The 18,125-nt window shown below is 40.4% G+C and overlaps 1 protein-coding gene across 1 annotated transcript; it reads right to left on the reverse strand.

The window, feature by feature from the left end:
- Positions 1–70: 70 nt before the first annotated feature.
- Positions 71–17,118, reverse strand: nucks1a (nuclear casein kinase and cyclin-dependent kinase substrate 1a). Its single transcript, XM_073468457.1, has 8 exons — positions 16,827–17,118; positions 8,439–8,488; positions 8,209–8,299; positions 5,800–5,846; positions 5,561–5,710; positions 3,697–3,846; positions 2,840–2,992; positions 71–1,693 (listed from the first exon to the last, which is right to left on the reverse strand). The coding sequence occupies exons 1-8, from the start codon at positions 16,841–16,843 to the stop codon at positions 1,443–1,445; spliced, it is 909 nt and encodes a 302-aa protein (XP_073324558.1). The 5' UTR covers positions 16,844–17,118; the 3' UTR covers positions 71–1,442.
- Between the last annotated feature and the right edge of the window lie 1,007 nt (positions 17,119–18,125).

Here is an 18,125-nt window from a genome sequence, read left to right on the forward strand (position 1 = left end):
GAGGACAGGAGTAAATCAGGGAGGGATGGCTGGTCCAACCATCAGGCAGAACAGATTGGATAGGGTCAACTTTTTTTCTTTAAAATCAAGATACATTTTATTTCTTTTCTTAAAAAACAAACATTACAAAAAAAATCTGAATAGAGAATTAGAACAATGAACCAACAGGAGAAAAAACGACATTCATTTTTTTTTAACTCTCAAAAGAAAAAACGAAACATCTCTTCTTGCATTTCTTAAAAATAAAAAACAAAAAAGATTTAGGGGTGCCTGGCACAAGGGGTTGAATGTTGAGAAGATGCTGTAGCCATGCAGGGAGGTGGGGATCGTGTGTTGGAAGGGGTGGGGTCGCTTCACGTAGCATGGTGCATCATTAGAAAGCCCAACATACAACAAAAACCGTTTCACATAGGCAGCTGATGGGCTGAGAGAAAAAAAGCCAGACCCTCTTACAGGAAGTAGTACAGGAAGTACTCTCACAAGCATACAAATTTAAACAAGTACATAAACACACACACACATGCTGGCTTGAAATGTGTGTTAGTGGTGGTCCGGCATGTAGCAAACACTCAGCCGTGGCTCACCACTCCGCCGTCTACAGAACACATCTTTAACTGTTTGAACTGGTCTATGAAGCAGCCGCTACAAGTGGAATACTTTTCAAAATAACGCGCTTTATTTTATCTCCACACAGCCCCACAACAAGAACTCAGGGCACTAATGTAATCTGAAACAAGCAGGGTAATGTTTAAAAATAAAATTAAAAGAAGCTGCTTCAACTGAGAGAACAATTTGAAAGGTTTTTAACGAACGCCGCCCTGTTAAAACATGCTCCTGGTTTAAAAGCACAAAGTACCAAAGAGAGGGTGAAGGCTTCAGCCCTGCGCGTGTTGACTTAACGTCGCTTTGTAAATACAGCGCTTTAGTTACTGATACTGAGAGGCTCTGAACTATTTTCCCTGTAGTCACAGATCAGTCAAATAAACCGGAAAAAAAAAAACTGTGACCAGTCATGTATGACCACTGATAATCCCAGGGGAGGAAATAAAAATAAAAACACTGAAACACAAGTGAACTAGTCTGTTCACACTGAGGACGGATGCTCACTAGCACTGCGCTCTTGTTTGGATTTTGACTAAAATGCAGAGTGTAAATGATAAAGACGGGAGGGTGTGTAAGGCTGAATGTTGTGACTCTGGTGTTCAAAATGAAAAACTCCTTATATACACCAAATGGTCACATGAGCACAATGTCTTGGTTGGAGGGGGATGAAGCAAAACAAGAAAAAGCACACAGAGTCCAAACCATTGAGCCAGGCCACCAGGAGGAAAATAAAAAGTAACAGGAAACAAAACAACTCTAAACGCAGAGCAACAAAGAAAACAAAAACGTTGAGAAGAGACAGAGAGACATGGAGGATGGGCTTCAGCAGGTACCATCTTCTAGTCTTCTCCAGAGGGTGCCTCCTCTTCCGAGCCATCCTCCTCCTCTTCGTCTTCCTCCTCCTCATCTCCTCCTGCGGCCTCCTTTGTTGTCTTGGGGGCAGGGGAGGACTCTTTCTTTTCAGCCTCCTCCTCCTCTTCCTCCAGGGGACTCTCGGGGTCCTCCTCTTCCTCCTCTTTGGGTGAACTTTTCTCAAGGGCCTTGGTGCTGGGGCGCCCCTTCCCTTTTCCTTTCATTGGGCTGGGGGTCACTGAAGGAAAAAGACACATCAGTTGGTGATGATGATGATATAATCTCTGGGGGCAATGGGCAATATTTTGGGGCTTCCAATGTAGCCAGCAGATATCCAGAAAACAGATATCCGCCTATGAATGCAGACAGTTTAAAACATCATCATCAGATGATAGCCGGTGGGTTTTTACGTTTGCATGTCAATGCATTCTGCCCATTTTACTCTTTAAATGGACTGTTTACCTGCATTTAACCAAAGCCAATATAACTTGGACTACAAATGGAAACCAGATCGCTTCTGACAACAACATATTGTCCCTTAGGCCTGTCACGATAATCAATAAATCAATTAATCATACGATAAATTAAAATGAGCTCGATAATTTTGCCGGCCTCGATAATTTCCATTTGCATGCTTGTTTGTTTTCCTCGTGTCTCTCACTAGAACTCTCTTGTCAGTCACTAGCCCCATTCACGCAGCCGTTTGCATGCGGGGATACTGCGTCAATTCTCCGCATCCGCCTTTGTGTGAACGTTTCAGATGCGGTGACGGGTGAAATTTCGGCGATTATGTAATTATGTAAATTATAGAAAAACGTAACTTTGTCACTTTCCACGATGTATGGTGTGTCAGGATCTCAATTACAACACATTATAACAGCATCCATATGATTATAAACAGACAGCTGGTACATGTTTAGATTAACAGGAGGACACCGGGGAAACACCTTGAAAAAAAACACATACGTCATCATCATCACGTGTACCGTCACGCCTCCGCATCACTACAGACAATGGTGCTAAAATTGTTGCTGCAATAAGGAACCGTGGCTGGCCATGGCTCAATTGCTTTGGCCACAGCCTCCATCTTTATTTATTTTGGATATTTAAAATGTTTTTTTCACATTCCAATGTTAAATATTCTTTAGAAATAAAGGTGTATTGATCTTTGAAAGGGTGTACTTGCATTATTATGCCATTATCATTATATTAGTTGAAAAATGGTCTCAAAGCGACAATATTATCGTTTATCGCAATAATTTCTAGGACAATTTATCGTCCAGCAAAATTTGTTATCGTGACAGGCCTATTGTCCCTTGTCCCTTTTCAAAAGCTTATTTTTCACAGGCTGGACCTGCAGCTGCAGAAGGACTGGATCTCTCACCTGTGGCCTTTAGTCGAGGTTTGGGGCTCTTCTTCTCCTTCTTGTCTGGCCGTCCCCGTCGAATCACCTTCTTGCCTCTTTTCTTGGAGTGACCATAGTCACTGTCATCATCATCCTCCACCATGAAGTCTTCATCGCTGCCGGACTCGTCAGCTGCACACAGAAATGGGCCGCATAAGAATCTTTACAATACAGATGCTGCCCAGCAGACTAAAGCACTTCAGCACTGTGAGTATAACTTGCTGTTATACCTATAATTATGTGTCAAGTAGCCTTCACAGTTTACAGACAGGAGGCCTGGAATTCCAGCACCACGTAGAATGAAGAGCAGTTTCAAATAAAAACATGAATTCTTTAGTCCAATTTTCCATCCATCCATCATAACCACTTATCTTTTGAAGGGTCGTAGGGCGCCGATTTTGGGCAAGACAGAGCTCTATTTCCAATTGAGTGTAAATAGCAATGTCACAAAGCTGTGGCTTTAGGAGCCTCTAACAGCTCACCAGAACATTTAATCAAGACCTGTGATGATAATAACCTTTTCTCTCAGATTGTTTACTTTGAAGGATTTTCAGAGCCCTAAAGAGGTCAAGTATGCAGTATTTTACAAGAAACATAGAAAAAACTCAACTGAATATTGTGAACCACTACTCTAAAGCGTCTTTTAAAGTGACAAGCATTCAAGGCCTTCAGTTCATCTTCTTTAGAAATCTGCAAATATCAGCTACATGTAGTAAACAGTGTTGTCATGGTTCATACACAAACAACAGATTAGACGAGTCTGATGGGCATCCGCTTGTTGATGGTTTGTATGTAGCATTTGGTAAAGACATGTTTTACAGTGCCATTGTACATACGGTCCATATAGGATTCCTCTTGGTCTTCGTGCTCTTCATCCTCGCTTCCTCCGTCGCCCAGCAGGATCTCCCTCTGTTTGGACACAGCCTTGGAGGCTGCCTGGCGCACTGTACGCTTTCGACTCACTTCCCTGTCATCATCACTGTCATCTACGCAAAGAATACACACACGTACACAATGATTCACAATATGACAGGTAAAAAAACAAAGGACAACAGACCTGGGAATGAGACTTCTCAACTATCTTTCTCTGGAACCGCTCGTCCCACCTTTAGGGTATTAGAAAAACTTTCATTCATAACTAGCTGGATGTTAATTGTGTAGGTTTTAATGTCATAGATTTTTTATGATTTTTGTTACCGTTACTAGTTTTTATATCAGCTTTAAAACCTATAAACTTTCAAGGAAAAAGGGCAGACAGATATTTAGTGAGGATGTTGTTAAGACCATCAGCTGGCTGATCATAAATGATGACAGTGATTGATCGATCAATCGGGCTCATCAATCACACTTCTGACCCACAGTCATCCATCAAAGCAGAGCATCAGAGCGTTGGGGAATGTTAGAGGCAAACTGACTCAGTTAGTCACCATCAGCTGGAAGTGTGGGAGGAATAAACTTGTCTGGGAGAGCAGTGCTGCCTGTCAACCACCAAAGCTGAAGTCATTTTAGATATTCACATGCCAAAACATGAATATCAAAGTATCAGTTCCTCTCATCATTATTTTAGATAGTAGGATAGGGCCACAGCGGCCTGGACTTCCACAACATCCTGGATCCCCCAGCTAGAATATATTGTCTGGCAGCACAGAATAAAGTCAGCTGAAAACTGACTTTAACTTTTAGGTACAGTATGTCTTCATAATTTTCCTCAATGAATAGCTCAAAACAAGACAGGCAAGTTGTTTCATGTTTATGATCTGTAAATCTTAACTAGTTGTGTCTTATACAAGTGATGTTTTCAGCTCAAACACCTCGAATAGGTGTGAAGGAGGACTGAATGCAGCTTGTCATTTCTAAATCGTTATCGCAATGTGAAAGAGTGTATATTCAAAACAGTGAAGTGTTGCAATCATGATTATTAACAAGTTAAACTTTCAAGCACACAATATCGTCATTTAAATAACTGCTGCACTGATTTGTCTTGCCTGATTCACAATGTAGCAGAACTAGACATATTTTTATATTCCATACATTGTGATTCCTTGTCAAAAAAATCCCCTCAATACATATTGGCAACCAACAGTTTGTTTGGAGATTTGGGTGTGTTGTGCTACTAGTTGCTGATGTTGCCTGAAGCCTCTAGCCTAAAACAGCTGAGGAGCTACAGTGTAGTGTTGTCACAGTACTGGAATTTCTTAACTTTGATACAATACCTTGAAAAAAATATCAATAGTCGATAACTATGTCAAGTTGAGCAGAGCAAAAAAACACAGCTAGAACTGGAGTATCGATGATGCAAAAAATTAGTATTCAAACCATTTCAACTATTCAGTATCGTATGCATCGATAGTTCAATACTTTTTACAGCACTACTGCAGACTAGTGTAGGTGTAGAATAGTAAACTTAACACCTACAGTTTTTTTTCCCTTCATTTTTAAGCTGGCAGTCTTCAGCCCCAACCACATTACACACAAAAAAAGATATTTCAGTCAAATCGTTCAGCCCCAGTGTGAAGTTTTCTTCATCTATTTGGTCTTAAGGGATTCCTATAAACATCTGTATGCCCATAAGACAACACCTCACATACTGTGAATCAATGTTAATTTCCATAAATATCGTACCACTATTTAAAAAACGACAGCTTTGACGTAGATTTATCTACAATTGAAACGTGATGAGGAAAGAAACCGGACCGTTACCTGCAGCCCGTTTTCTCTTCGGCCCCCTCTTGGTGGGCTTCTCAGGCTTGGCTTTCTTTGCCTTTTTCCCTCTTTTTTCTTCATAGTCACTTCCTCCATCTTCATCCTCCTCCTCTCCAAAGTCATTGTCTTCATCGCTGCCAAAATCTTCTGCAGCAGCAATACAGAGGGAAGTCATGGAGAGGAACAATCTGTCTGAGCCAACCTTCTCATCTAAATCAGACAACAGACCGACTTACCTGCTGAATCATTTTTGGATTTGGAGAGCTTTTCATCAGACTCCTCACTGGAACAAAGATCAGGACAAAACAAAGTCTTAGTAACTAGAATAAGGGTACCCAGGGGCAAGAACAAGGAACAGATTTTAATCTGCATTTCATTTACCAACATAAAAAATAAAACCAAACAAACAAACTTGCCAAACAAGCAATAAAGAACGGGTACTGAGAACTGGCCAAAAAGTTGCGCCGTCGAGCTCCTGAGCAAAGATGTAAGCAACACGCTCTCATTTTTCATGAAATTAAATAAACAAACATGTTGTTTCTATGCGCTCTACATGGTAAATTCAGATTTGACACATACATTTGTTTACATGCCTGTTTATTTCATCTGATATCTATCTCTATCTGGCAGGTATAACATACCAACACGCTGATGAGATGATCATCACACAGGTGCTTGTTATTATGGAGAGGACAAACACAATATAAAAAGGGCTGTTTCCCCTCACACTAAGCCACAAATGTCTTACATTTTTGAGAGATGGAGCAAATACATTGCAAACTGAGGGAATGTTGCTGTCTAATGTCGCTTTTGCCAAGGTAAGCCTCCTTCAAATTGTTTCAAAGCATCCATTAAAACTTCTCATTTCAAATTACTTAAACCAAATAAAATTCAGATTTAAGGCATAGTCACAGTCACAGGCATAGTTACAGACCACTGATTTCTGATTTCTTCACTTTTGTCATCTACAGTTGTTAGTCATTAGTGGGATCGTAAAATCACCATTAAAATGTTGAGGTTGATTCAAATAAATAGGTTTAAAACAAAATGAATAGTTATCTGTAAACTGTAAAAAAAAAAAAAAAAAAAAAAAAAGAATTTAGAGATAAAGTAAACAGGATGCAGAATTTAGCAAAGATTATGTGTCATTCTCTGTTGTCTCAGTCTTTGTACTCCACTGCCTGGTCACTGCTTGTACCTTGTTACAGATTGGTTAAGATTGATAAAATGTACACAGATGCAAAGTGTCTGTAACTGCAAACTTAAAGTACTTTAACCTTCAAACTGTACTCAGCTAAAGTACTTCAGTACATTTATTTAGTGTAAACTTGATGCGTTGTCTCATTACCTGCCATTCACTGTTTTAACACTTCACGTTTCTCTGGGCAGAAACTCTCAGCCCTGCTTTGTGCTTAATGTTTGCTCGTTGTAGGCTACTAGCTCTGTCAGCTGTTGGCTAGGAAAGCTGTTAGCGCTGTTAGCTTTCATGATGCAAGGTTCAAAACAAACTTTGTTGCCCTCTCACCCGGGGATGACAGAAAATGCACTTATCATGGATACAATCCCAAATGGTACATTGAACTTTGGACATTGGACTACCTCTAAATACTCTGATTACAACGAAGCACGTCCTGTCATTCTGTTACCATAGTTATCGCTCTCTAAACTCAGCGAGAGACCTAACGTTACGAGAATTGTTCCGCGGTACCAGTCCATCTATCTCCTCGGTCACAACTGCTTTCTGGCAGGACCTTAAGAATATGTTGCCTTGGTTAAACCAAGAGGGCGTGAAAATCTGTATTGAAATTGGCATGATGATGATGATTTTCTATATTGTACTTGACTATAAATGACATCTTATATAAACACAAAGACTTTTTGTCTCCAGCACAGACACACAGGGGACAGCAAAAAGGAGGAGGCCAGCACAGCTCAGCTGCTCCAAGCAGGAACACAGCTAAAGCGTGCCGACCCAGACCCATAGAAAAACCTAGAAGATTTTGGAGCGGTCGTACATCACAAGTTGCATCCGTGATAAATCGAATGCAGCTCTCCGGCCTCCCCCACAGTTTCCTCCACCTGAGTTTCTTTCTCTCTACACTCTTCCAGCTCACCCACCAGCCCTGCTCTGCCTGACACATGGCTATAGCACACCTGGCTGTCTCCTCTCCTTAACATGTATCAACAAGGCTGTTGTTGAAATGTCACCAACACCATCACATTGTATATCATATTTGTTACAGTTTTTCTATTTTTTTTTTACAGTTAAGTGAGGAAGATCTGATAACCTGTAAAACAGGTTTCAAAGTCACTATTAGAACTACAATGGCATTCTTGAGAACTCATATCAGTACTCTGTATCAGCAAGTACCCAAATCTAAGAACCTGTGGTCGGTGTGAGGAAAAAAGCGGTATCGGTGCATCCCTAATTTCCACCCTGTTCAAACAGATGCTGCTGTGTCTCTTAAGGACAAATATCCTGCTCCTCTCTGTATCAATGTGTTGAACTGGTTAAATTGAACATGTAAATGTGTCACGCATTCAAGAGGAGAAGCATATAATTGATAGATTTATTTAAAAAGTCACAGTACTAAACATATTGTAGAAGGCACTGGAACTTTTGCCAGTCCCTCCTGAGGGCTCACCTGTCATCCTGTGAGTTCTTTGAGCGCTTGTGCTTGGGCTCACGAGGGGCTGTGCGCACCTTCTTAGGCTTACTGTCACCATACTCCTCATCTGCAGAGAAAGGACAAGATTTTAGTCATTCACTCTATGTACTGTACATGCATATCATGATTATACAAAATATGATGTATTATGATATCCACTGTTACTATCACATATATTACAAAAAACATCTTCTGGGTTCTCTTACCTGCATCATCCGACTCGTTGAATTGCGAGTAGTTCACCACTTTCCTGTTCCTGTGAAGAAGTACACACACTGCGTCAGATTACATTTACACAGGACAAAATTACATCACGCTACACAGCTGACATTAGACACAGCTATGGGTGCTGGAGGGCAACACAGCTATTGTATGGCGTGTCCAGCAATTCTACAGGCAGCAACAAGTCAGCTGTGTGTGAATGTGTGGATGGTATTAGTTGTTTTGAGATGCCATAATCAGCCTCCAGCTGGGGGCACTGAACTGGACACTGTTCTGCCTTCTACAGTTTCCAGGGCTAATTTGGCAAAGTGTTTGAGGGAAGCCTCAGGTAACAGTAGCCAACTATAGTTCAGGTAACACACAAGTCTAGAAGGTGTGTTACAGTTAAAACCACAGAAAAGCAATCCCTCACCCTACTTATGTGTACAGCACCTTCCAAACATAATTTAAGGTATTTTACACACAACGTAACACACATTAAAACATTTAAAAGAAAACAAAGGTCAAATAAATTCAAATGGAGTAAAGATATATTTTGAAACCAAAAATGTCTCTCTGTCTAAACACACAGCACTGAGTCAAACATTTGACACACAGGCATTTGGTGCAGTGATCACTCTGAACAACTGGTGGCACCACAGCTCATCTGCAAGCATTGCCTGGAACCTACGCATCTGCAGATCCTAACCAGGTTAAATACCAAGCTGGAGTAGTGTGGTTGAGTGTGAGTCTGTGTGTAGGAGGGGGAAGGGTAACAGCGTCATAAACTTTTACAAGTACTTAGATTACAACTACACAGACCCCTCACCACAGTAAAAGCCTTAGACATGTGCAACAGCAGCTAGTAACATGCAGCCGAGCTTTCCACACATTATCATTCACATCTCAGGGATGTCAGAGAGCAAAATACTATTTTTCCTACCAGCTCCATGATAGTGAGTCACCAAACTGTGGAAGGAATGGTGTGAGAATCTGATGATACCATTCATGATGTGGGGGAATTGATATATGACAGATGTAGTCAACAATCTGCATAGTATGGTGTGTAATGGCAGCTTTCTAGGAAGTCTGCGATCCTTGTGTAGTTTTCTTTTAGGGCTATGATTCATTCTCATTTCTCAATGAGCACCACCCTCTTCCCAACCATTGCTTTCAATCGGATACTTTAAATAGATGGGAAAACACCAAATGTGTGTTCATGAGGCTGTACTTAAGTTGCCATTCAAATCCATTAATGCAGCAAAGATAAGTCGATTGACTACTATTTCGATAATTTAAAAATGGCTTTAATAATTTTCGAACAAAAATTCCCCAACATTTTCTGGTTCAATCTGCTCAAGTGTGAGGATTTGCTGCTTTTCTTTGTCGTACGTGATCTTAAACAGAACAATTTGAAGTGCTCTAAACTTCAGGATTTGAACTGTTGTTTGGACAGCACTGATAAAATGATAAAATGATTAATAGAGAAAATAACTGACAAATTGACTGATAATGAAAATAATCGTTCTCAGCGTATCCTCCATGCAAAATGGTGACTTACTCACCCTCGTGGTCGGTGGAGGCTGTGCAGCCATTGGCTACTATCGGAAGTTTAGCTGATAACAATAGTTTGTAAAAAGGTCCTATCTGCACCGATTTATCGGTCGACCTTAATATTTATCAGTACTGATCAGTTATAGCATATTAAGTTACAATGAAATAAATAAATCAAGACAGTGAAAAAGCCCAGTTATCTTCAACAATAACATATCCAACTAGCCAATTAATTTTATCGTCATGTTGATGAAGATATCAATGCCTTGTCTGTCATGTAGGATGGTTCAACTCTCCAAGAACGAGCACATTGCTGGCTACAGGCGGGCCAACGTCCGCTGTGACTGCTGCAGGGGACCTGGCTATCAGACTATCAAACACGGTTCACTCTACAGCTTTTAGATATGTTTGAGGTTTGACCAGGTGTTTCTTAATGCTGGTCTGCTTTGTATTTTGCATTACAAATATTGCAGCGCGTGTTGCTCTGTGCACTGTGGCTTGTTGCAGGGGTGGCGACTCGCTCTCACCTGTTCTCTCAAACATTACTCTAAAAGATGCTCTCTCAACTGATGACTGATTTTAGGCTCTGCTAACTTGTAATGGATATTTGCCTTTTTTGCTATCAGCTATCTATTTTTTTTTAATTCATCATAAAAGCAGTTTATTGTGAACCCTGAACTTTTCATATGACTTTAAAGTGATTAACAAAGAGTTTTGACGGTATTATCTAAAACACCTATGAGCAGTCTTGGGACTTGTATCTGCAAGGGTCTTTCTAAAATTAAAGCCATTAAATGTGTGTGATTGTTTATAAATCATATGGATAATTGGGGGAATAATTATTTCCTCGTGGTGAGGGAAGAATAGTCCGAATTTTGACAGAACAGGGGAGAGCCTGTTTTTCCATCATATTTCTATTTTAGTTCAGCTTGCCCAAATAAGTTGTGCAATGTTATATACAGAAAAGGGTTGTGTAGAGTGGAGTATCAAGCAGCACATGTGGCAATAATCATTATCCTCTCAGCTACTCACATGACCTATTTTAAAACTTTAAACAGCTGTTCCAAACACAATAGCACATGTCAAAAATGGCTGCCCAATCGGAGAAGAGCACTCTTCAGGTGGGAAAGTAATCTGGCAACCGCATGGAGCGGTTGTCTGTATACGTCATTCATAAAGAGAAACCAGAGGAGGATGGACTGCGGATATACACACTGTTAAAATAACAAAGCAGCATTTTCACACCACTCTCACCTATGTATATAATCACTTCTAGTCAGGAATATGTCTAATAAAAAGTTCCAAATGGCACTGGTGAAGAGGTGCAGGTGAAAAATAATGACAAACAACACTAAATGGGTGAAATCATGGATACTACAGCGACGGGTTCAAGGGGCTTTCCCTTTCTTATTTTATTTCTCTTCTAGTGCACTGATTCACTTAGATGAACAGCCAATCAAATTGCTTTCTCCTACTGATTCTGAGGGCCGACTAGTGATAACGATGCAGGTCACATCGTAACAACTAGGGCTACAGATGCTCACCAAGGCCGCGACTAAATCTGTCAGGGCCCTTAAAGGGGTTCTGTTGAACTGTGCTGTGCTGGAGGCCAGGTGCTAGTTTCTTAGCGGAGTCCACTATAAACTTACGCTAGCTACTGTTTGCTCTCTTAGCAGGGTGGAGAGAGAGACTGAGGCGAGGCACTCGAGAATGTGCATAAATGCATACCTTTTGGACTCTCACTAAAAAATTGACCTATGTCCCTCACATAGAAATCCAGTCGGGCAGCATTACACAACTTAAACAAATTGTCCACAGGCCTGTACAAGCAACCGAGAGAGAAGGGAAAGGTCTCATTTTTCACGTCATGTTACAATTCGCTCACGTATGAGCAATTCAAAAGTGACTGAGACATGTAAATTGCTACTAATTGTTCAATAGAACCACTTTAAAATCAACTCTGTGGACTGGCGAACTGCTGACCTGTGAAGAATCGGGTCTTTCATGCAGCAGATTATGTGTCTTTTTAAAGCTTATTTTATGTTTGTGGAGAACAGTCACCCTCTTCTTCTTGTGCACATTACCACTGATCCAATAACCACAAACTCACTCAAACTGTAGTAAATTCAAGTTTGCACAATGTAAGTAAATACAAGAGAAGCTGTGTCTTTTATTTTGCAAAGATCAGTTAAGCTTTAAAGGTAAAATAAAATAACAACAACAGCTCACTCTACTTCATGGCTTTTTTAACAGTGGGAAAGCATTTTTCAAACGCGAGACTGCATTTGGAACACCTATCGGCCTGTAATATTGTGACTAGGCATGTAGTGATGTTGACAGGTGTGCATCCTGCATTTCTGACGCATTAAAATCCGAAAGGTCGCAGTGAATTCACCGTCCATACGTCCAGGAGTGCGTATCTCAATCATTGTGATATGATACTTTCTATGGCAACAAGACAGATCCTTGGCACACAGATTTCAACAATCAAAGCTACAAGCTTGGAATTGGTGAATAAACTAACTGAGCCACTGTCAAGAATAATCAAAGCTCTGATCGATTCTGTATTCTTTCATGGCGATGATGACGGATGATGCTTTGCCGTTCAGGAAACGTGCCGTGTTGAAACCATAGAAATAAACCATGTTTAAGTTTATCTTAATTAGGTAGACAAGTGTATCAGGATGATGTGATAGGGCTGTACCCGACTCAGGATTTTATCAGTCGAATTGGATTTGGCTGGTCAATAGAAACGTTGAACCATCCGTCTTTCTTTCAGTTTAGCGCCACACTAAACTTCTTTATCAGGCTTCATCACTATGTTTTACGTGCAGCCACAGACTTGCGTTTTAACACCTTTTTTCGTCACCTGTGATGTGAAAATATCAAATCTCCACATAGTCAGAGAAAGTATAAGTGTGTGTCCTGCTCATAGTTCAGTTATAAAACCCCAGTGCACCACTGAGTGTCTCTCCTGCCGGGCTCCTGACCGTGCTAGCAGGGCTGGCACTACACATCTTGGTGGCCTGGGCCAGATTAGGATTTGGCATCTCTAAATTGCAGCTTCTCTAAGCAGCTAACCACCATCACATGTTGGCAGTTAGATTTTCTTTTTTACTAATGTGGCAGCTAATATAAAAGTATAATTATGGTTACCTTTATAGGGATGTCCCGATACGACTTTTTCACTTCCGATACGATACCGATATTGTAGCCTTGAGTATTGGCCGATACCGATATCAATACGATACGATATAGGCACGAATCATACATATATTTATTCCTTATTTTGTTGTGTGGAATGTTAGAAAAGGCTTGATAAAGTGATGTTACTGTTACTGTTACTGATGTTGTAGTGATATAACAGAAAACAATAGTCAGCAACAGTAGGTATAGGAAAAACTGACCCATTTATTATTAACCAATTGGTTACATAAATTTTAACCTTCAACATAAGAGTATTACCTCAACAAATCCAATAAAAACAAAATGTTATATTTAAAGTGCAAAATAACCACTGGTTACCAACATCATTATACAATTGAATAGAATAAATTAAATTTTAAAGTGCAAACAATTCAAGTTCACTCCAGTTATTTTTTTACTGTCAGCATATGTTGGAAACAACTGTGGGCAGGGACAAAAACAACAACAACAGCATTTGCCTTCTCCACGTGTGCGGCAATACACTTTAACCTCTTCGTGCATCTGGGGTATAGTTTTGTCTACAATGTAGTGGCGGCTAGGAATAATGTAGCGAGGTTCGAGGTGCTCCATTAAGCGTTTAAACCCGACATTACTCACCACCGACAGGGGCTGGTCATCAAGCACAATAAACTGGGCTATCTTCTCTGTTATGGCCATTGCCTTTTTGCTGTCCCGTGGTAGTTTGTCACGTCTTGCAAAGCTTTCGGCCAGCGTGGGTTGCTGAAGCGAGCCAGAGGCTTGTTGCTTCGCCTTGCTGCTCTCGCGAAAATCCTCATGTTCTTTTTTGTGGTGTTTTTTCAAATGTGCGATGAGGTTGCTTGTATTGAACCTTCCCGGTTCTGTCCCTCCACGGGACACTTGCGCCTGACAAATGTTGCATTTAGCTGCAACGTCTTTGTCCGAGTTTACGGTAAAATACCTCCACACAGCCGACATCACTACACCTTGCTGCAGGCACACACGTTGTCGTTGTTGTGATCACGTGGGCTGTGCATGCTGGATCAGAGACGCTCTTCTTCCGCGGCCGGCACCAACGTTAATTAAGGGGCATTACCGCCACCTACTGTGTTGGAGTGTGATCAAACCAGAGTCACCTATTATAGAAGTGCTGGAGCGGTAAATGGACAGCTTATATCGGAGCGTTTATATCGGAGTTTTTAGATTCAGTCCGATAAAATCCGATATTCACTTTTTTGGCTGATATCGGACTGATTTCCGATATCAATATCGGATCGGGACATCCCTATACCTTTATATATAATTCCCCATCTAGATGTTATCCCTGATCCATTTTGTAAGCTTCTATGTTTTATCCTGTTTTTGCAATGTACTCTGATAAAAATCAGCCTCCTACTGACTGGCTCATCAACTTTCAGGGGGAAGCTCTAGATGTGCCAGTGTTTTGTTTTCAGAATTGGGTTTTCATTTGTTTAATTTTTAGATAAATTTTCAACACATGAATAATACCATGTAACATCTAACACAAGTTTATAACACGACAATTAGTCAGTTCCACTGAATTTCCAGAGGACCCACTCAAATGACCACTTGTGGGTCCCAGGGACTCACTATATAAAAAACCTATCGATATCACACATATAAAAACAAACAAAAACAAAACATCATTCTACGACTGTTGGTGCGTGACCAGAAGTGTAATGTTCAGTTTTTGTGCGTTTTGCTGATGATGCAAGCTGCACCCATATGTAACCTATAACAAAAAATAGGAATACATCATGGATTTTTTTTCACCCGGTAATTACCTGTATCTCATGGCTGACACCGATAAGCTTACCAACAGTTTTACATTTTTGTATTTTAAAAAGTTCCTAACCTGTAGTTTGTGCACACCTGAAGGCAAGAAAGGCTAAGATATAAGTGAGCTAAGATGATGTGATATTTCATAGCTCAGATCAAACCACATCTAACTGACATCACTATTACTATTACTATATATATATATATATATATATATATATATATATATATATATATATATATATATATATATATATATATATATATATATATATAAAAAAATAAAAACATGTCTTCCTCTGAAACTGGAAAAAGAGAAGACGACATGTTTGACTCTCTAGCCTACACTGCATGGCTCTGTCCAGATGAAGCAGTTTGATGAGCACGACAACAGCGAGCCATGCTTGTTGTTCTTCTTCTGTGAGGAAAAGTTGCATACCGCCACCTACTGTATTGGAGTGTGTAGATGTGGTGCTTATTCAGTAAATTAATACAATTTTGCTTTGTATTTTAGGCTCTATTAATTAATACAATTAATAAGGCAATAATTTCATTACCTGAATAACACGTAATAATAAAAAAATAAAATCTGTTTCTTTGTGTGTATGTGTGTAGAACAGTTATCTAGGCAGGCCTGCATTGCCATGATAATTACTGTAACAGTGATATTTATTATTACTATATATTGTGCATAAACATTGGCCTATGTAAATATTATTTTATAGCAGAGGGGAGGGTTAATGTATGTTTCTAATCCTCCTAATATTTAGAATTAATTTAAAGTATAGGGATTCTTACTTTTTTGTTTTTTAAATGTACATATTATTCACATCTCATTCCACCCTCATTAATTTGAATACAGCCTCTAAAAACTTAGAGGTCCCAAATAATATAAACTCAATTCTCTCCTCGAGAAAGAGCAGTTAGCTAAGTAAAACATTTCCATTTAGAAGCCTTATATAATGCATTCAAATGCTGGAAAAGCACGAGATTTCATGAGAAGACCAACTCTACTAGTTTTGATGGCATAAAACGACTTGTAGTTCAGATGAGGAACGTTTAAGTTTGTATGAGGAAGGCTCGGAGACACCTCATGCGTTCTAATCACATTGGGGATCTTGCATTGTGGGGGTGTGGTGACTTTTTGTAATTCTCCGCCTTCCTCTGACATCAGCCAGCAGTGTTAATTTACTGCCAGCGCTGAATGTAGAGCCGCTCTCCCTATTTTTTTCCAACGACGACATTTTTGTTGAACAACACACACATGTCTATGTTCAGTAGCGACAGAAATAAAGACCCAAGCACGAAACACGATATAAAAGGTACTACATGCCTAGTCTGCGCGGTAACAAGATCAAATCCCCAGGCCGAACACCACCTCCTCCTTTTTTCAGCTTTGGTGAGGGAGGGGGGGTATTAGCGTTTCAGAGCCTCCCCTGGATGAATGGGTAGCCATATTCTCATTCTCAGTCAGAGAGGGAAAAATATTATCAGACCTGGCATAAGTGAGCCGTAAAGCGTAGCTGGTTAAATCACACCGCCTAATTTTCCGCCTGGCCTACATAGCAGCCAACAATGCACACCATGGATCCGTTTAAAAGCATGCTAGACACGACACGGCGGCGGGCTGCGCGTATCTCCAACAAGACATGGCGAACAGTCCACACCGCTGGGATCCATGTTAGAAAAAAGAGGGTGCACACACGCGAAGGGGAAACACACGCACACACTCCCATTATTTTTTCATGAAATAAACATATCTCCAGCTCATAAAACACAGCATGGTCGAGACGTGCATGTTATCTGCGATACCCTGCCAAGCACGGTGTCGTTATTAACGTACGGAGAGCAGAGGACGGATTTAGCACACCTACCTCACTGGTCTTGACATTTTGCAGGAATACTGTAGAGGTTAGGGATGTAAGAAAGGGGGGAGAAGAAAAAGCACAGGGGAAAAAAAAGAAATATAGATTCCCGCTCTGCAAAACACCGAGGGGAGCGAGGTTGACGCACGACTCCACCGTCTGAGCTAGCGCGTGAAAATAAAAGTACGGCAGCGACTTGTCCTCCACACGCAAATATTCTTAATTTTTTTTACCTTCAGCTACTCAAAATGGTGAATAAAACAAACTGAAACTGCAGCCTGCGTACAACCAAACCTCGCGGCCTTGAGGGGTGGGTCCTCGACGACAAGCACCGCCCCTGCGGAGCCCTGAGAGGAGCAGCGCGTCACTCTGCTGCTCCCATTGGCTGATTTGAACGACGAATTTCCTTTGTACTGGATACATTAGCTGCTCGTCAGAACACTTTTAGCAAATAGTTCCCCGCCTTCTTAAGCAGGCTCGGTTGAATTAGCACTGTTAAGAAAACAAAAAGAGGCCCTCAGGTCGGATGCAAACATTGAATTCAGTGTGGGTCCCAAAAGACCATAAAGCAATATTGCAATTATAGGTTACAACGTGCACAAACATCATGTATATTGTTATTATAGAATATAATGTATTTTAGGAATCAGATTGACTGTTAAATGGCTGATCCTAAGACTAACCTTCTCCTGTTTCACCTGGCAGACTGCTGCAGCATGAGATGCAGGTTGCAAGCATCCATAGCTTTACAGCTGCAATGCCTATAGTTTATACAGTTTCTTTCAGGGATAGATTTCATAGAATTGGGTCTTTCTTTTTAAAATCTTCAGACTATAATAAGAATCTATTACTAAATTTCACAATGTCGAATTTAAAAAATAATTTGCCACTCTCATACCCTTATATAACTTTCAGTGCTCTACACTGACCCAGGATAACCCCTGTGTTTTCAGATGGTCCAAATAAGTTGACATGTATACTATACTACTATACTTTATGTCCCTGTTCTTGACTTGTGTTTAATGCTGGTACGATGTTGCTCCACGTTGGTATGAATGGATAAACAGAAGTCAATCTGATTACTGTTGGATTAATAGATGGCACATTACAGTATCCTGGTTTTTAAAATGGTGACAACCTGAATTTGCTATGAGGTTTGTTCACTATACTGTGTGTGAAAGTATTTCTATAACTAGCCCAAGAGCAGAATGAGATTTAGGATTAATAACTAGGCTACAAACTTCATCATCCACATAACAAATTCTTCACGAAAGTGTTCCTTCTGCGACAGCTGTCTATTAAAATCAT

The sequence above is a fragment of the Pagrus major genome, chromosome 6 (genome assembly GCF_040436345.1).
Source record: "Pagrus major chromosome 6, Pma_NU_1.0".
NCBI lineage: Eukaryota > Metazoa > Chordata > Actinopteri > Spariformes > Sparidae > Pagrus > Pagrus major.

Bases quoted from the DNA above. Each gene is read 5' to 3' on its own strand.
- nucks1a (XM_073468457.1), bottom strand. The intron at 3,847-5,560 runs GTAACGGTCCGG...TTCTTTGCGTAG, and splicing joins GAAGAGAAAACGGGCTGCAG to ATGACAGTGATGATGACAGG. The intron at 1,694-2,839 runs GTGAGAGATCCA...TTTTTCCTTCAG, and splicing joins ACCTCGACTAAAGGCCACAG to TGACCCCCAGCCCAATGAAA.